We start from the raw sequence: 18,700 nt of genomic DNA, 5'->3' as shown, positions 1-18,700 counted from the left end.
GTTCATATTACATCGGCCTAACGTTGTTAGAGGTATATGACCCTAATTAATGTTCATATTACATTGGTCTTGCGTTGTTATAGGTTTATAACCCCTAGACAATGTTCATATTACATCGGCCTCACGTTGTTAGAGGTGTATGACCCCTCGATAATGTTCATATTACATCGGCCTCACGTTGTTAGAGGTGTATGATCCTTGGACAATGTTCATATTACATTGGTCTTGCGTTGTTAGAGGTGTATGACACCTAGATAATGTTCATATTACTTTGGTCTTGCGTTGTTAGAGGTGTATGACCCCTTGATAATGTTCATATTACATTGGTCTTGCGTTGTTAGAGGTGTATGACCCTAGATAATGTTCATATTACATTGGTTTTGCGTTGTTAGAGGTGTATGACCCCTAGATAATGTTCATATTACATTGGTCTTGCGTTGTTTGAGGTGTATGACCCCTAGATAATGTTCATATTACATTGGTCTCATGTTGTTAGAGGTATATGACCCTAGATAATGTTCATATTACATTGGTCTCATGTTGTTAGAGGAATACGACCCTAGATAATGTTCATATTACATTGGTCTTGCGTTGTTATAGGTTTATAACCCCTAGACAATGTTCATATTACATCGGCCTAACGTTGTTAGAGGTATATGACCCTAATTAATGTTCATATTACATTGGTCTTGCGTTGTTATAGGTTTATAACCCCTAGACAATGTTCATATTACATCGGCCTCGTGTTGTTAGAGGTGTATGACCACTAGATAATGTTCATATTACATTGGTCTTGCGTTGTTAGAGGTTTATAACCCCTAGACAATGTTCATATTACATCGGCCTCACGTTGTTAGAGGTATATGACGCTAGAAAATGTTCATATTACATTGGTCTTGCGTTGTAAGAGGTGTATGGCCCTTGGACAATGTTCATATTACATTGGTCTTGCGTTGTCAGAGGTGTATGACCCCTAGATAATGTTCATATTACATTGGTCTCATGTTGTTAGAGGAATATGACCCTAGATAATGTTCATATTACATTGGTCTTGCGTTGTTATAGGTTTATAACCCCTAGACAATGTTCATATTACATCGGCCTAACGTTGTTAGAGTTATATGACCCTAATTAATGTTCATATTACATTGGTCTTGCGTTGTTATAGGTTTATAACCCCTAGACAATGTTCATATTACATCGGCCTCACGTTGTTAGAGGTGTATGACCCCTAGATAATGTTCATATTACATCGGCCTCACGTTGTTAGAGGTGTATGATCCTTGGACAATGTTCATATTACATTGGTCTTGCGTTGTTAGAGGTGTATGACACCTAGATAATGTTCATATTACTTTGGTCTTGCGTTGTTAGAGGTGTATGACCCCTTGATAATGTTCATATTACATTGGTCTTGCGTTGTTAGAGGTGTATGACCCTAGATAATGTTCATATTACATTGGTTTTGCGTTGTTAGAGGTGTATGACCCCTAGATAATGTTCATATTACATTGGTCTTGCGTTGTTTGAGGTGTATGACCCCTAGATAATGTTCATATTACATTGGTCTCATGTTGTTAGAGGTATATGACCCTAGATAATGTTCATATTACATTGGTCTCATGTTGTTAGAGGAATACGACCCTAGATAATGTTCATATTACATTGGTCTTGCGTTGTTAGAGGTTTATAACCCCTAGACAATGTTCATATTACATCGGCCTAACGTTGTTAGAGGTATATGACCCTAATTAATGTTCATATTACATTGGTCTTGCGTTGTTATAGGTTTATAACCCCTAGACAATGTTCATATTACATCGGCCTCGTGTTGTTAGAGGTGTATGACCACTAGATAATGTTCATATTACATTGGTCTTGCGTTGTTAGAGGTTTATAACCCCTAGACAATGTTCATATTACATCGGCCTAACGTTGTTAGAGGTATATGACCCTAATTAATGTTCATATTACATTGGTCTTGCGTTGTTATAGGTTTATAACCCCTAGACAATGTTCATATTACATCGGCCTCGTGTTGTTAGAGGTGTATGACCACTAGATAATGTTCATATTACATTGGTCTTGCGTTGTTAGAGGTGTTTGACCCCTAGATAATGTTCATATTACATTGGTCTTGCGTTGTTAGAGGTGTATGACCCCTAGATAATGTTCATATTACATTGGTCTTGCGTTGTTTGAGGTGTATGACCCCTAGATAATGATCATATTACATTGGTCTCATGTTGTTAGAGGTATATGACCCTAGATAATGTTCATATTACATTGGTCTCATGTTGTTAGAGGAATACGAACCTAGATAATGTTCATATTACATTGGTCTTGCGTTGTTATAGGTTTATAACCCCTAGACAATGTTCATATTACATCGGCCTAACGTTGTTAGAGGTATATGACCCTAATTAATGTTCATATTACTTTGGTCTTGCGTTGTTAGAGGTGTATGACCCCTTGATAATGTTCATATTACATTGGTCTTGCGTTGTTAGAGGTGTATGACCCTAGATAATGTTCATATTACATTGGTCTTGCGTTGTTAGAGGTGTATGACCCTTGGACAATGTTCATATTACATTGATCTTGCGTTGTTAGAGGTTTATGACCCTAGACCATTTTATATTACATTAGTCTTGCGTTGTTAGAGGTGTATGCATAACACTTGGACAATGTTCATATTACATTGGTCTTGCGTTGTTATAGGTTTATAACCCCTAGACAATGTTCATATTACATCGGCCTCACGTTGTTAGAGGTATATGACCCTAATTAATGTTCATATTACATTGGTCTTGCGTTGTTAGAGGTGTATGACCCCTAGACAATGTTCATATTACATTGGTCTTGCGTTGTTAGAGGTGTATGACCCTTAGATAATGTTCATATTACATTGGTCTTGCGTTGTTAGAGGTGTCTGACCCCTAGATAATGTTCATATTACATTGGCCTCACGTTGTTAGAGGTATATGACCCTAGAAAATGTTCATATTACATCGGCCTCACGTTGTTAGAGGTGTATGATCCTTGGACAATGTTCATATTACATTGGTCTTGCGTTGTTAGAGGTGTATGACACCTAGATAATGTTCATATTACTTTGGTCTTGCGTTGTTAGAGGTGTATGACCCCTAGATAATTTTCATATTACATTGGTCTTGCGTTGTTAGAGGTGTATGACTCCTAGATAATGTTCATATTACATTGGTCTTGCGTTGTTAGAGGTGTATGACCCCTAGATAATGTTAATATTGCATTGGTCTTGATATGTTCGTGGTGCATGAGACCTGTTATCGCTGTCGTGTGACAGTTTTGATCGATTTACTAGGAGCTCTATCACTCTAAGGAAGGTGTCTTGTCTGGATGCATATATCGTTTTTACTATTTGATTGGTTCATATTTACATATGTCATGTTTAAATACCAAACATATAAGCAGAAACATTATATAGTAACATTGGAGTTAATCAAACTTCAATTTAGCAACTTGTTTTTTTTTTGGACGACGATTAGAGAAGCTAAAAATTGGACGTCGATTAGAGAAGCTAAAAATTGGACGTCGATTAGAGAAGCCTAAACTTGGACGTCGAATAGATAGACATAAAATTGACCGTCGATTTTGAATGCTATTTTATTGTGACGTCAGATTTGGACGTCGATTTGAGAAACGGACGTCGATTAGAGACCGGACGTCGATCTGAGTCTTCAATATTTAACTGTTTTATTATTGTTACATTTTAATGTAACCGTAGCCAGTGCTTTTTAATTAACAACAAACAAGAGAACTATGTCAATTTGTACTGCTTAAAGCCTTTAATACGATAACTACACTTAATATTTACATGATAACAATTTTGTTCGCTATGGCAGAGACATATAATACAATATGTCTCTGGCTATGGAGGTTCAGTATATCGTCAAGTTATCGGGTATGTGCATCGGAAATAGTAAGTAAACACATTTCTAAAAATTTAAAAATTCTTCAATCAGTTTTAATTGATGTCTCGAGCTGGCATGTTAGCCAATGTTAGTTGTACTTTGTTAGTTTGTATAGCATGGTTATTTTCCTTAGTTTCTTTTGTTACCTGTTCTGACATCGGAATAGGACTTCTTTTAACTGAGTTTTACTGTGCGTATTTGTGTGTGTTTGTTTAATTCTACAATGGCTAGCAGAGGCTGATTAAGAGGGTTTTTCAGGGGGGCGGTCCCCCCTTTTGTGGGAAAAAAATTTATTGATTATATAGGGAATCACTGAAGCATGACTGGTGTGGGCCCTTTCTTCGGCAGTCAGTGGGCCCCTCTTATGATAGCTGGGGTGACCTATAGCTGTTAATTTCTGTGTCATTTTGGTCTCTTGTGGAGAGTTGTCTCATTGGCAATATTACCACATCATTTTTTATATATAAGGCTGTATGGCAGTTTTTAATGTGTAATGGAAGGTCATTTATGTACAAAACAAACAAAAAAGGACCAAATATTGAGCTCTGTGGAACATTGTAATTTATAAACTTTTTATCAGAAAACTGATTATTTATATCAACTTGCTGTGTTCTATGGCAAGCCGTTCTCGTCAAAACTATGTTTAAACCATTTTTTCGAAAAAATTACAAACTGAGAATTTAAAAAATCACACTGAGATTTAAGAACCTAAAATAACACACTGAGAAATCGAAATTACACACTGAGATTTTAAAATTGCACACTGAGATTTAAAAAAATGAAAAACACACACTGAGAATTTAAAATTACACAATGAGATTTCAAAAATACACACTGAGATTAATATGCAAATTACTAATGAATATGCATGAGATGAATAATTCAACAGATTAATATCTTGGTCTTCCGAACTCTTGTCATTATAATGAATGCGGTTCCTACAACCAACATTCGTAATAAATTTGAAGACTAAACAACTTTTTTTGTGCTAACTCATATTCATAAGATTGTTGCCTATAATTCATATTATTATTAACCGTATAGCGGGATTTTTTTACTTAAAACTGTTTAAACATGGTCCCTTTTCAAAAGTCTTTCAACTGTTATCCTGATTTCGCAAGGTAATCTTTTATATTTGTGTTACGTGTATATGCTAAAATAGGCACTTCAGGAAAAAATTCACTGCATTGTTTGTATTTTTGCAGCTTGTTCCAATGTTTTCTTATAATTTATTTTGTAATGAGAGTAAGTTGGTATTTTTCTTGTTCTATATGACTTTAATAATGTAGCTTTTCTATATGTTGTATTTTGAATGTTTTTGTATAAAACATTTAGCGCCAAATTAAAGGACTAACGAGTTCTGTCCCCTAGTGGTTTCAAGCTTGTAATAGATTCAGATTAAGTATGCTAATTAAATATATGCGCATAAAAAGTGCGCACAAATCTCAGTGTGTAATTTTAAAATCTCAGTGTGTGTTTTTCAGTTTATTTCATCTCAGTGTGTCTTTTTGAAATCTCATTGTGTAATTTTCAATTCTCAGTGTGTAATTTTAATCTATTGTAATCTCAGTGCGTTTTTATGAAATCTCAGTGTGTAATTCTTAATTCTCAGTGTATGTTTTTAGGTTTTTTAATTTCAGTGTGTATTTTTTTCGAAAAATGGTTTAAACATAGTTTTGACGAGAACGGCTTGCCATAGTGTTCTTTCTTTAAATTATGATTTAAAAAATTAACAGTATTGTCTTGGGAACCACAAATTTGAAGTTTTTTACATAAAATTTCATGATTATCAAAAGATTTGATAAAACATTCATCTTAGAAAGAAAGAAACAAATTTCAACTTTATTGATATATTTGTTACAGTTGCTTAAAAATAAACTGTTCACAGAGAATTGACGGATTATACACAGAAATAGCAAAATTGAGAAGAACACTTTAACATTCTGGCAAAATAACATACTGCTTTAACTGTACAATAGTTACCCTAAAAAAATGTAAGAAATAAAAATCCATTTATAAAAAAATATAAACATTGATAGTTCAAAGCATCAATTTCATTTATTTACTTTATTTCCTTTGTGAATTATTTCAACTTGCAAACTGTGTAAACATCTTATCTAAACATAAAACTTATTAATTAATATCATTCTCTGTTTTGCTTTATTCTAGTAAGCAGTTAAAGCTTATTTAGTAAAAAAATAAATTGGTACACAAACATCATTAATATACAGTAACACTAAATTAAATACTCATAACAAATACAAAATTTTTTCTTATAAACACCCATTAAAAATTTTGAATATGATTGAAATTTTTTTTTAAGAAGTACAACATCTTACAGATAATGTCTCTACTGGAACAGTACTTAAGTAGTGTACCTATTTTTGAGGTTTTCTTGGGTGTCTTAAGTATTGAGTATCAAGCAAAATATGGATCCATTAATTTTGCAAATAACAAAGAGGAAAAAATGGAATACAAGCACATTCAGATCTTTACAAAAGTAGAGATTATTAGCCAAAAATAAAACAAACCCCATAACTGAATGAACTATCTATCACTCTCTGCTTAGCATGGACGTATAAATGAAGGTCAATGCCAGAAAATTATTTCATTTTTGTATCAGGCTAAGAAAACTGTGAAAAAACGAGGAACAAATAGGACAAAAACCTATAAAATTTTAATTTTCTTCCCCAAAAGATGAACAGCTTACTGACCCTGGTATAACTTTAAAAACCTGTAAGGGTAACATACCTTATAGCAATCTTATGAAGAGGAGATAAGTCAGCTTATGGGAGATAAATCCTATAAATTGCAGTATAAGTAAATAGGTAATTGACAATATGAAAATGGAAAAGAGTTAATCTATAAAGATGTGTTAGCTTAGGACTATTTATTTTCAGGTTGTAGATATAATAAGCAACCTAACCTCCCTTGTATTCTTCATGCTGCTATTACAAAACTTATTTTATTTAGTAATTAATTCTTTGCTTAAAGACTTATTCTTGGCCCTAGTGCACAATTAATTCAAATTTAAAAAATCGCACCTGCTCTACAACTCAAAAAGATTTTTAAAGTGTAGTGTACTACTATTTAGAGGAAAAACTTGTCTGTTAAGGGGGCTCACGGGTATAAATCATTTTTTTTTAAATATAGAATTTCACTTTTTTTTTCTATAAATAAACTTTATCCTATACTTGATGGAAAAATAAATAAAAATATAGGGTCACTGTTCATTTGAGCTCACAATCTGCTTTCGAAAGAAACATGCATTTTTGTTAAGGTACTTTTTTCCTGTTGAACTAATAGGAGAAAAAATGTAATATCAAAATAAAAAAAACTAAATTACAGAAATCGGTTAAATTTTACAATAGTTTAGTTTGAGTAGTTTATTTGAAAAAAATGATAAAAAATATAGTTCACCGATGAGTTAAAAAAGTTATTTGAATTTTAATGCATAAAAATGGCATTTTTTCACCAAAGGGAGATAATTTGGAGCTTTTTCAATGATATAAACATTTCAAACGTCATAAATAAAATTTGTAATAAAAAAAAATGTTTTAATTTTTGCTGAATTTTTCGTACCCTCAAGCCTTCTTACAACTTGGCTCCAACTTCTGAACTGGATGATAATTCCTACTTTAGTTTATGTATCAGAATTTAAACCAAATTTTGAAGCCTATTAGAAAAATGTAAAATTGAAAAAACAAAAAACTCCATATATAAAAATATACTTGGGGTTCATGGAAAGTCTACCAATCTACATTACCTATTAGCATTAAATGTTATCAGCTTATGTATATATACTATGTGTGTCTCAGTGATACTGGTGAACGGTCTGGTTGTCCACATAAAATTCTGTTTTTGAAGTGGACAAAACTCTAACAAGTAGAGATGATCCAATAAATTATCTCAATTATCAAATTATATTGGAATATCATTCATATTTATAAAAGATGGAAACTGTAGTAAACTTTTTTTTTAGAAAAATTTATATTTATTAAAACAAAAAGGAATATTTAAGAATAATTTTCTTAAATATCTCAGAAAAAAACTCACAAAATTAAGAAAAAGTGCACATTCATTAGTAATAGAAACTGGTAGGTATCTCAACTAATAATATCCTCTTACAAGAGATTTAGTAAATTTTGCACTGGACAAATTGAAGATGAGATACATTTCTTGATTGAATCAATTGTTGTCAATATGATTAAATTAGATCTAAATATAAAATCAATGAAATTAATTCAAATAATTTGAATGAAAACTGTATAAAAATTTTGTAAACCCCAATTCTGAAAAAGAACTTTAATCAATTTGGAATGTATATTGAAGAAGCTTCTAATTCAAGAGAACACCATAATAATTTATCTGATGATAATTTATTTTATTTATTGCAGATGTTATTCAGTATTGTTGAATATGATATTGTCTTATAATATGGATCATGCCTCTATTGCATGTATTGTGTATGAAATTTTTTTCCCAACATATGAAGAGGAACATTTTTTTATAAGTAGCAAATGTTAAAACCCATAACTAAAAGTAAATTCATATATTTTTTATATCTTCTTGAGGTACCCATGTTAATTCGTCACATCCTTCCCATTTGACCAGGGATTCTGTTTTCTGTTTTCTCTTACGGGTTTTCAAGATCTTCTCTATCTTGTAAAGTTCATCTAAGAATAAAAGAAATCATAAAATTATTATCAATAAAAGATAAACATAAATAACACGGCAACAAAGGTTTTAAAAAATGTAATATAACTAAAACTACTTCAAAACAGACAAAATATGTTATCAATAAAAAAAACCAACTAAAACAAGAAAGCAAAAATTCTGTGTATTTTATTATCTGTCCTAAGGACCAGTATTTTTTAAACTTATAGATACCTTGTGAAGGATCCACCAATTCTTGTGTTGCTTCGTCTAATAAAAGTGGACTTAACATTTCTACATCTTCTGCTGACAAGTCTGTACCTATATAAAAATGTAATAAGTTCAATTAATCTTATGTTTATAATGCATCATATTATGATTAGATATATATATATATTGTAATTGAATGTACAAATTAATGTTTGATATTTGCAAATGCTTATAGGGCACGATGCATTTTTGTAATTTCCAACAGTTTTTGTACAAATCTGCATGTCTTACAGATGTTAATTTGCTTCTCAGTCAGATTAAAATCTTTTTCATAACACTTTTGATAATGGATAAATAAAGGATCTAAGAGATCAAAAAGTGATTATTTTTTTTTTACAATTTTACAAATGGCTTATCACTGTACATTTAAAAAATGAAAACAGAGTTTAGTAGGTAAAAACTGTATGGCACTCAAATGGTGGGGGATATTGTTATCTGACAAAAAATTCCAAAACATGACAAACAGAAATCCTTAAGTATGGATCATGTTAAAAAAAAACCAATAAACATTTAATTCTGAACTTTTAGTTTTAAACAAACTTTGCTGATGTTTAACAAATCTTGTTACTTCTTATTATATTATAACCTGATAAGAAGTAACAACATTTTTATAACCTAATAAGAAGTAACCAGAATTTTATTACCTAATAAGAATTGTTAAACATTATAGCAAAATATGTATAAAAATTGAAAAACGAAGTATGATTCCAATAATTACCTTGAAAAACATATGATTAGTTTCCATGGTTTAGGGAAAATTTTATGAATTTCTTACTTTCTTTTATGTAAAGTGTAATCAAAAGATAGAATATTTGATTTTCTCATTTGTATAGTATGTGCATATTACTTTTTGTAATTGCTCATTGTTACAGATTAAATAATGAACTAAAATTGATTACATCAAAAACATTTATTCTGAAATACATAGTTGTTTTATTGGCACTTGTACCCTAGTAGATTTTTCTTACAAACTTTTTAATTAACTGCTTTAGATTTTTAGACATAACTAAAACCTGCATTTGACCACTATGTTCCATTTTGAGTAACAGCTGTCATGTTGTTTGTTTATGGGTAAAAATTCCCAGATACAGTTTATAAGGTAGATGAGCTAAACAGTAAAAGTTTGAAGGTATTTTGAACATAGTTTTTGAGAAGAAGACTCCTGAAATAATGTAAGACAGATGACAACGGACATGAACTTATGGCACAAGTTCACCTGGTCATTTAGGCCAGGTCAGCAAAAAATCACTCTATAAACATATTTTAAAAACAATACCTTCTTGAATTTCCACTGGTTTTTTATTTCTTTTGCATTCAACTGAAAATATATATCATTCATTAGACTAGAAAATGTGTTTTTATACTGAATTGTTTGTAATTGTTAAACACTTTTGTAATTTATCACTGATGCTGTTATAGTTGTATATGTTAAATGTATAAGCTGTATTGAATAAAAGACTATTATTATTACCCAATTCAAAGTAGGTTTTTAATTTTGTGTAAAACTTATAATTCCATTGTAGACATTGCTTTTAATCAGACAACACACATTACTTAGGGATCATAGATTTATTCTTATGAGGAAGCTCCGAGCATGCTCGGAGGATGCTCGGAGCTTTTTAAGTAGGCTCTTCTCAGCAGTTTATGTGACAATAATTATCATGATCCATTAAGATGTCAATCAAATCTACACCACTTCTATGATAAGGAAAGTAAAGCATTATAGAGGAAGCTCAATTAACACCTGTGTAAACATCTGGTCTATTTAAATACATTTTGCATGAAATTTTACAAAATTATAAAATAGATTAGAAATTCTTCAACAGAACTGTGTAATGCTTGGAAATAAATCTCAAGTCTCCACAAAAAGTAAAAGTGATTTAAATAATTACTTATTATATTTAATAATAATTCCTTTTTTTTATATTAAAAAAACTCTCAAATTTTATAATTAGATGATATGATTTAAATATAGTTTATATTATATAATATGATACATAAAAGTTATCTAGACACAAACAACAGTCAGGGGGTGATACTAAACAAGTTATTTTTTTTTTTTTTTTTTTGGTTACTTATATATAGGTATTTTTTGTTTTTAAAAATTATTTGATAACTCAATAGTTATTTTAAATGTCAAAAGAAGCATGGACTAAATGTAGGTTTTTAAGAATTTTAATATCATTTCATTAAATACAATTAAGTATTTGTCCAATTTGAGATGAGTATAGAGAGGTTACTTTAAAAATAATGACAAAAATATTACTTTTATAAATTATTTTATACATCTTTGAAAGACTTAGTACTTACAATTATTTAAGGAACATATGTAATTGTTTTTGATTAAGATTACAAATTATAAATAACTTCAAGTCTTTATTAAATCACAAGGTTCCATCTATTTATATATGTCTATCTCTAAGATTTTCAGGGAAAATGACATTTTGATAGCCCCAAGAGACCAATCTTTGACCAAGAAGTGTGGCATCAGAAAGGCAATTAGTGTTTCAGGAGGATTTAAATAGTTTTATATTTTAAGAGGAAAACAAACCAGATGTCTGTAAAAATTTGTTAAAGCTAGTAAAACCTGTATGAATGAACCTATAAAAATAATATTAACAGAAGTTACTTATATTCATGATATAGAAGTAATATTTGAATATATTTCAACATAACTTGTATAGGTAATTTTGAAAATTACTTGTTTAAGTAATGGCTCTAACTAAACAATGATAATATGTTTTTTTATAAAATAGCAAACTTAGTTCTTTTATAGAAAATATGGCTACTTTAGGAAAAGTTGAGGGGGTAATTCCACTATTGTTTTCCCTCTGGTACGTCTCTCTTTAATTGGCATTTTTATAAATTGTGCGGATTTGGCTTTGTTTTAAATAAAGAAATACTTGGCATGAGTAAAGTTTTATCCTGTCCTGTACTTTAGAGAAAATCTGACATAAAATTGTTTTTCCCTTATCAGTCTTTGTTTAATTGGTATTTAAAAAAAAAATGTACAGAATTTATCTATGTTTTAAATAAAGAATAACTTGACATGAGTAAAGTTTTATCCTGTCCTGTACTTTAGAGAAAATCTGACATAAAATTGTTTTTCCCTTATCAGTCTTTGTTTAATTGGTATTTAAAAAAAAATGTACAGAATTTATCTATGTTTTAAATAAAGAATTACTTGACATGAGTAAAGTTTTATACTGTCCTGTACTATAGTAACAATACAACATAACTTTTCAGTGCATATAAGAAAGTAAACATCACCAAATTCTCTCCCCCTTTTTTTTAACTGTTTACAAGCTTTAGTAGCCATGTACCCTAAAATTTCCAAAATATTTATAGAACACCAAATAATTTTTTTTTATTGCTTTGAAACACCCAAGATACATGTTTACGTCTCAAAAACACTTTTCTGCAATGAAATGGAGGGTTAATTTCCAACAACTGTCAAATTAAATGGAAGATAAAAAAAAATCAACCCTTTTTCGCATGAAACTGAATGTACTATGTTTTGGTAGTATGGTTATAAATCAATAACCATAGTTTGTCTTTGATAACTTTTGTAGTATAGATTTAAAATATATTTATATTTTAAATATCAAATTTGATTATTTTTTTTGTATTGAAAAAGATTGATAATTATTAAGAAAATGTTTTAAAAACATTTTCTTTCTGTGAGGACTTGATCATTCTTTCCAAGCATTGTACAGTACTATTAAAGAATTTCTCATCTATTTTATAGTTTTGTAAAATTTCATGCAAAATGTATTTGAATAGACCAGATGTTTACACAGGTGTTAATTGAGCTTCCTCTATAATGCTCTACTTTCCTTATTATAGAAGTGCTATAAATTTGATTGACATTTTAATGGATCATGATAATTATTGTCACATAAACTGCTGAGAAGAGCCTACTTAAAAAGCTCCGAGCATCCTCCGAGCATGCTCGGAGCTTCCTCATAAGAATAAATCTATGATCCCTTATAATCAGTCAGAAGTATAGTTTACGTGATTTTGTTTTATTTTTTTATTTTTCTGCAAACTTCCCAATCTGTCAAAGACAACACTTCTTAAATGTTTAAAGAGAGAGTAATCAATATTAAACCCTACCTCCATTGCCTTTCTTATTTCCTTGTTTTCTTTTGTTAACATCTGAAAAAAATAAAGTTTTCATCAGATTTTTTTTAAAGATAAGTGCATAAAAATAGAGTTATGGGCTTATCTATCTATAGACATAATTGCAGGTAATTTTAATAAAATATGGTTGTAGGGTTCCAAACTAGCTTTGGATTATAATTTATATAAATCACCTGATAGTTTTGTGGTAAATGGACAAATTTTAGTTCTCAATATTCTGAACATTTTTGCTCATGTTAAATTTTCTGTATCTATAGCTGTTTTCAATGGTGAAAATATATATACATTTAAAACCTGTGTTATATGCTTAAATTTTAAGGGTTATTCCTACTTCCTTGCAATCAAAGAAAATTAACTGAATTATTCCATGTCATGTGATAACATGTTATCCAATAGAATTGTTAGTAATATATATAAGGTATAGTTAATTAAATTATATTTATTGTTAAAATTGTATGGGAGGCATCTTTGATTTGAAAAGCAATTACAAAAAATATAGTTTTGCTTACCAGTGCTACTGCTACATCCTTGTCTTTCAAATCTATTAATGTCGCTTACTGTAAAAAATATGAAACATAACACATGTTTTTTTTAAATCATCCTTTTTTATTTAAAAGTTAATAATTTTAATTATCTCACCTCTAATATTTAGGACTAAGATAATATTGATTTTCGTAAATTTTCAGATAGTGAACAGCTACTGAGCTGATTCTGTTTTATCAATGCATGTATATAGTATGCCATTTGTAAGAAATTGAAATTTGGTGAACATGAAACAAATATTTTTTTGGATCCAACAAATGCATTTAACCTCGGTGCATATATATACTATATCAACCTATCTCAAGTCAGGAGTCATTAATTTTAGTGATAGAAACTGTAAACCAAATAAATAAAAATCTAAGTATCAAAACAGAAAAAAAATCTTTATTCTAAAATCATGTTAATTAACCATTCATGTTTTATTATATTATGTTTATATACTAAACCAAGAGTTCCAAATGGTGAAGTTGAAATCATCTCTTCGTAAATTTTACGGACGCTACGAGTTGGTTGACTGCATGGAATAACCGTTTCACAAATGATATCCGATATGTTCCTTATGTCAGAGCTACAATACCCATTCCCTTTTCATGAATGGAACCTACCGAATTAGACTTTTTACCGGATTTGTAATAACATAAGTAATACGACTTGTGCCACATTTGGAGCAGGATCTGCTTACCCTTTCAGAGCACCTAAGATCACCCCCAGTTTTTGGTGGGGTTCTTGTTGCTTGTCTTTTATTTTTTAGCCATGTCCTTGTTAGTTTATTTTCAATCTATGAGTTTGACTGTCCCTCTAGTATCTTTCCCCCCTCTTTTTCAATTCTTCTGCAAATTTCACCCTTATGACTAAAAAGATCTCAGGCTAGAAATAACCTGTTTGTCTTTTCAGTTTTATTCTTAGATTTTTTTTTTTTAATTTCAAATTGTTATACAATACCTCCATTCTTTCCTCCTTGTTTTCTCTTTTTTGCATCTGAAATCATAAATAATTCCTTAGACAACAGAAAATAGGAAAGTGTATATCTTCAGTTTTCTGTATTAATATTTTTCTGTAAGCTGTACATAATTTAATACAAAAATACAAAAAACATTAAAATTTTGAAATGTAAAGTCAAATATTTAAAAATAATTTTTTAGATTCCCAAATAATGATTGAGACCAAGTTTGGTGTAATATTACGTGAGGATTTTTGAAAACGACTTAACGGACTATGACAATAACAACAACAACGACGATTGCCAAGTGATGAGAATAGCTTACTTGACCTTTTATGTCAGGTGAGCTAAAAAGGGACATGAGGTCATAAAACAGGATTATATAAAACTTATAAGTAGTATTACCTTTAACTGATATTGCTGATGTATCATTAGCTATGTTGTGATCTCCATTTGCTAAAAATGAATAAAACATATAATTGTTGTTTAAAATAAGTTATGCTTTAATTAAAATATGTACCTTTTTTCTCTTTTTAATTACATTTTTATGCCCCATTTATGGGCATTATGTTTTTCAGTCTGTCTGGTCCTCGTCAGGTTAAAGTTTTTGATGAAATTGAAGTCCAATCAGCTTGAAACTTAGTACATATGTTCCTTATGATATGATCCTTCTTATCTTAATGCCAAATTATAGTTTTGACCCCAATTTCACATAAAAAATGATAGTGCGATTGGGGCATCTGTGCACTATGGGCACATTCTAGTTGATAGATCTTTTAAAAGTTGATCTTTAATAAAAAAACATTTTGCATTATTTATAATCAATTAATGATTTTCATTGTCTCCAAATATAAATGAACAGATCTAAGATGCTCTCTTTGTTTTAGTTAATGTAGTTTATAGAATTGAACATTTGTTGACACCAATTTACAGAAACAGGATAGAAAGAAATTAATACAAATAAAATACAAAAAATGTGTCTTTCAGTTTAATGTCTAATTTATGAACATTTGAATTATATCATTAGGAAGCTACATGTATATATTTAATACCTTATCTTACGTTCTACTAAATGGTACAAATACAGATAATCAATCCTTAAAATGGAAACATTACTTACAATTCACTTCATCTTCTGATAGTTCTGTATTCCTATGTAAGAAAAACATAATTAAAAAAAGCTTCCTAAAGCTTTCAATTTAAGGGTCCTACCATTTAATTTTTATGAGGAGCTAGGGTGAAATGTTGTGTTAAATTTATTTTTTTTTAAGTTGCAATCTCTGACCTGCCTTTCCGATAAAGATCCTCCAAGAAAAAAAAACACATATGAAAAATGAAATATTATTAGTTACATAGTGTGCTAATGACCTAGCACACTATGTAACGAATTTATCTTACCGACTATCTTAACGTGTGAAATTTAGACTAGTGACCTATCAAAATGAACTAGTCTTCAATACTGTTAGCATTAAAAAACTACTTCCATTGATCCTACAAAAACAGATGCCAACAATAACAACTTGTTATGTTTAAATGTTTAAATGTGTTTTATGAATTTATTTCAATCTTTAATCATCAATTTCTTCGTCTGTTGAAACCTTTAAGATTTTTTCTCAGTACCGTTTTGTTTTTATAAAGGGACGTAACACCACTACTAACCATATATGAAATAAGCCCCGCATCCTTCTAACCTAATATGGAATATATAGGGACGTAACATCACTACTAACCTAGTATGAAATAAGCCCCGCCTCCCTATTTACCTAATATGAAATATACACGGTCTCAACGCGGACGCTTTTAACCTATCATATTCCTAGAAATGTATAGGAGGTAAGATAATAATTAATCTGCAAAGGAAATAACCCCAAATGCTGAAAACCACATCCTAAAGTGTTTTTAAAATACAAATCATGATATTTCAACCCATAAAAATTAAGGGTATCAAACTTACATTTTACACCATAGATTTATTTGCAGCAATGTTGGTTGAAATGTGGATTCAAATTGGACACATTTTTAAAAGTAGATACCATTAAAGGATAAATCTAAGGAATTTTTAATGCAATCCATATAGTGTAATAGCTAGGAGATTATTTATTATCTAAATGGAGAACAGATGCCAAGTGTTGACAAAACCTCACTTTACACTTTGTGTGCTAAAATAAGTAAACTTTAATGTAGTGATTTCATTAGTACCTGATTTTAAAAGTCACTCTTGTCTTCAACATGCTCCTTAAGATTTCTTTCCCGTAAGCTGATGGTTCTTTGAAGACCATGCCATCTGGCAACCCTTCCACGTCTACCTTGATTGAACCCTCTTTGATTTCTTTATAAGGCACTTGGGTACCTAAATTTGTTGAATTGGCTAAAAGTAGAATATATGAAATTTTATTTTATATATATTTTCTTTTTGTCCATCCTGATATACAATAAAATATGTATTTAAATAGCCATGTTAAATTTGTATAATGTTTTAAAAGGAACTGATTACATGATATATTTTTTTTTCAAACACTTACTGACAATTCAACTTTGAAAATTCTTATCATTAACAGCAAGTAGATGCTTTTGTACACTTCTACAGTTAAGATTAACTATTGATATACATCTGAATTTCACCATCTTGAACAAGGTATAGAAGTACACAATTTGTCTATCTAGTTCTTTAAATAAATCTGCAACTTTTCAGACATATGTGACATTTATGATCATTTATGTGTAAGACTTTTCATCACTTTGCACAAAAATAATTCATTTAATGAATTTTGTTTTCTGTTTCTACAAAAACTTAATGTATGTGTTTGTTCAACCGAGCCATTTAAGGGGAGATCAGTTTTATAATATAAATAAACTTAAAAAGTTTGTAGAAACTTAATTATCACCTACCCCAAGCTGCATTGAAATGCTTTCTTACAAGCTGTTTCAACTCCTTCCTTTCTTCGTCAGCCCCTTTACATAAGTTGTCAATTTTTGATGCTTTGTCTTTCTTTCCTGAAATAAATGTACCATAAAAAATGAATACAATCATGGAGTGTCATGGTAGATTCATCTAATACTTTTAACTAATATAAGATTGTTTTGTATGTAATTATGCAGTAATGTAAAAAGACCTTTGGATAAATGTCTGATTTCAGGCTGGCTACTTCGAATTGTCAACAAGGTTAATACAATATACCTAGATTGATAAGGTGACAGGGACATATAATTCATATATCTCAATTAGTAAGGCCAAAAGATTTCTTATGAATTAAAAAATAAAATGATAAATGAAATCAATTTTACCTGAAAAGAACACATTAAACTTCTGTTCAATGTCACAGTCAAAAAACTGGACTGCATCTTTAGTGCCAAAAATATCTGGTGCACTGTCCGTCTCTCTATTGCAGCCTATCCCACAGACAGAATAACCTATGGAATCTAAGGTTTCACACTGTAATAATAGTTCAGTAAAGTTAGGGAGCATATAGAAACAGAAACAATTCATAAATCATTTTTTACATAGGCTATTGAATTTTTTATACCAAAACAACACATGTAGTTAACAACATGTGTAGGTTGTGCCAATTATGTCATAATGATAATATAGAAGCAAAAACATTTTATCTTGCACTGTACAAAATATGAATCACAAAGAAATGTTCTTATATCAAAATTGTCCAATTTTAAAAATTATGACAAACAATCCAAAACTGAGGATGAATATATCAAACTACTTAGTAACTTAATAGCAAGTGTAGAAAAACACTTAGATTAATATCATCTTTTATTAATCAATCATTTGAATTTAGGAAAAAATGTCCTGACAAATGAGTAATATGAACAATTCGAAGCTATAACATACAATATACTTATGTCAGTAGCCTATTCTAAATTAACCTATGTATATAATATATATATAACTGCACATTTCATTGTTCAAAATGTGCCTATTGATATGCTATGTAGTATTGTTTAATTGCTGCATCATTACTATCTGTATACAAGGATTTTCACTATACAAATCCTTGCTGTATACTAGTTGTATGGGCCGTTGCCAATTATTGTAATTGAGTTTATGCCAATAAAATATTTGTATTTGTATTTGTATTTGTATTTGTGTATACTTTCAAGCAAGTGATCATGAAGGAAGAGTATACTGTAATAAAAAATAAAATTTTAATATCCATTATTCATTATCAAAATAAATACCAGT

At 29.8% G+C, this 18,700-nt stretch overlaps 2 protein-coding genes across 2 annotated transcripts in view; both read right to left on the bottom strand.

Moving 5' to 3' along the window:
* The window catches only part of LOC127731837 (uncharacterized), a 395,646-nt gene that overhangs the window by 336,727 nt on the left and 40,219 nt on the right, over positions 1 to 18,700 (bottom strand). The window lies entirely within an intron of this gene.
* LOC127731849 (uncharacterized) lies at positions 5,994 to 18,623 on the bottom strand. The gene is made up of 10 exons (XM_052240719.1): positions 17,395 to 18,623; positions 16,705 to 16,873; positions 15,626 to 15,657; positions 14,911 to 14,961; positions 14,508 to 14,543; positions 13,532 to 13,579; positions 12,996 to 13,037; positions 10,156 to 10,197; positions 8,844 to 8,930; positions 5,994 to 8,629 (listed from the first exon to the last, which is right to left on the bottom strand). The coding sequence occupies exons 1-10, from the start codon at positions 17,534 to 17,536 to the stop codon at positions 8,502 to 8,504; spliced, it is 777 nt and encodes a 258-aa protein (XP_052096679.1). The 5' UTR covers positions 17,537 to 18,623; the 3' UTR covers positions 5,994 to 8,501.

The sequence above is a fragment of the Mytilus californianus genome, unplaced genomic scaffold, assembly GCF_021869535.1.
Source record: "Mytilus californianus isolate M0D057914Y unplaced genomic scaffold, xbMytCali1.0.p SCAF_21, whole genome shotgun sequence".
NCBI lineage: Eukaryota > Metazoa > Mollusca > Bivalvia > Mytilida > Mytilidae > Mytilus > Mytilus californianus.
The sequence above is the reverse complement of the archived record's forward strand: the minus strand, read 5'-3'. Positions and strand labels throughout refer to the sequence as shown.

What these genes read in the sequence shown, in the direction of transcription:
- LOC127731849 (XM_052240719.1), bottom strand. Translation starts at nt 17,536, where the DNA reads ATGATTGTATTCATTTTTTATGGTACATTTATTTCAGGAAAGAAAGAC. An exon ending in AGAGTGACTTTTAAAATCAG is followed by an intron (nt 15,658 to 16,704) that starts GTACTAATGAAA and finishes TTTCTTACATAG; the next exon opens with GAATACAGAACTATCAGAAG. An exon ending in ATCAGAAGATGAAGTGAATT is followed by an intron (nt 14,962 to 15,625) that starts GTAAGTAATGTT and finishes ATTCATTTTTAG; the next exon opens with CAAATGGAGATCACAACATA.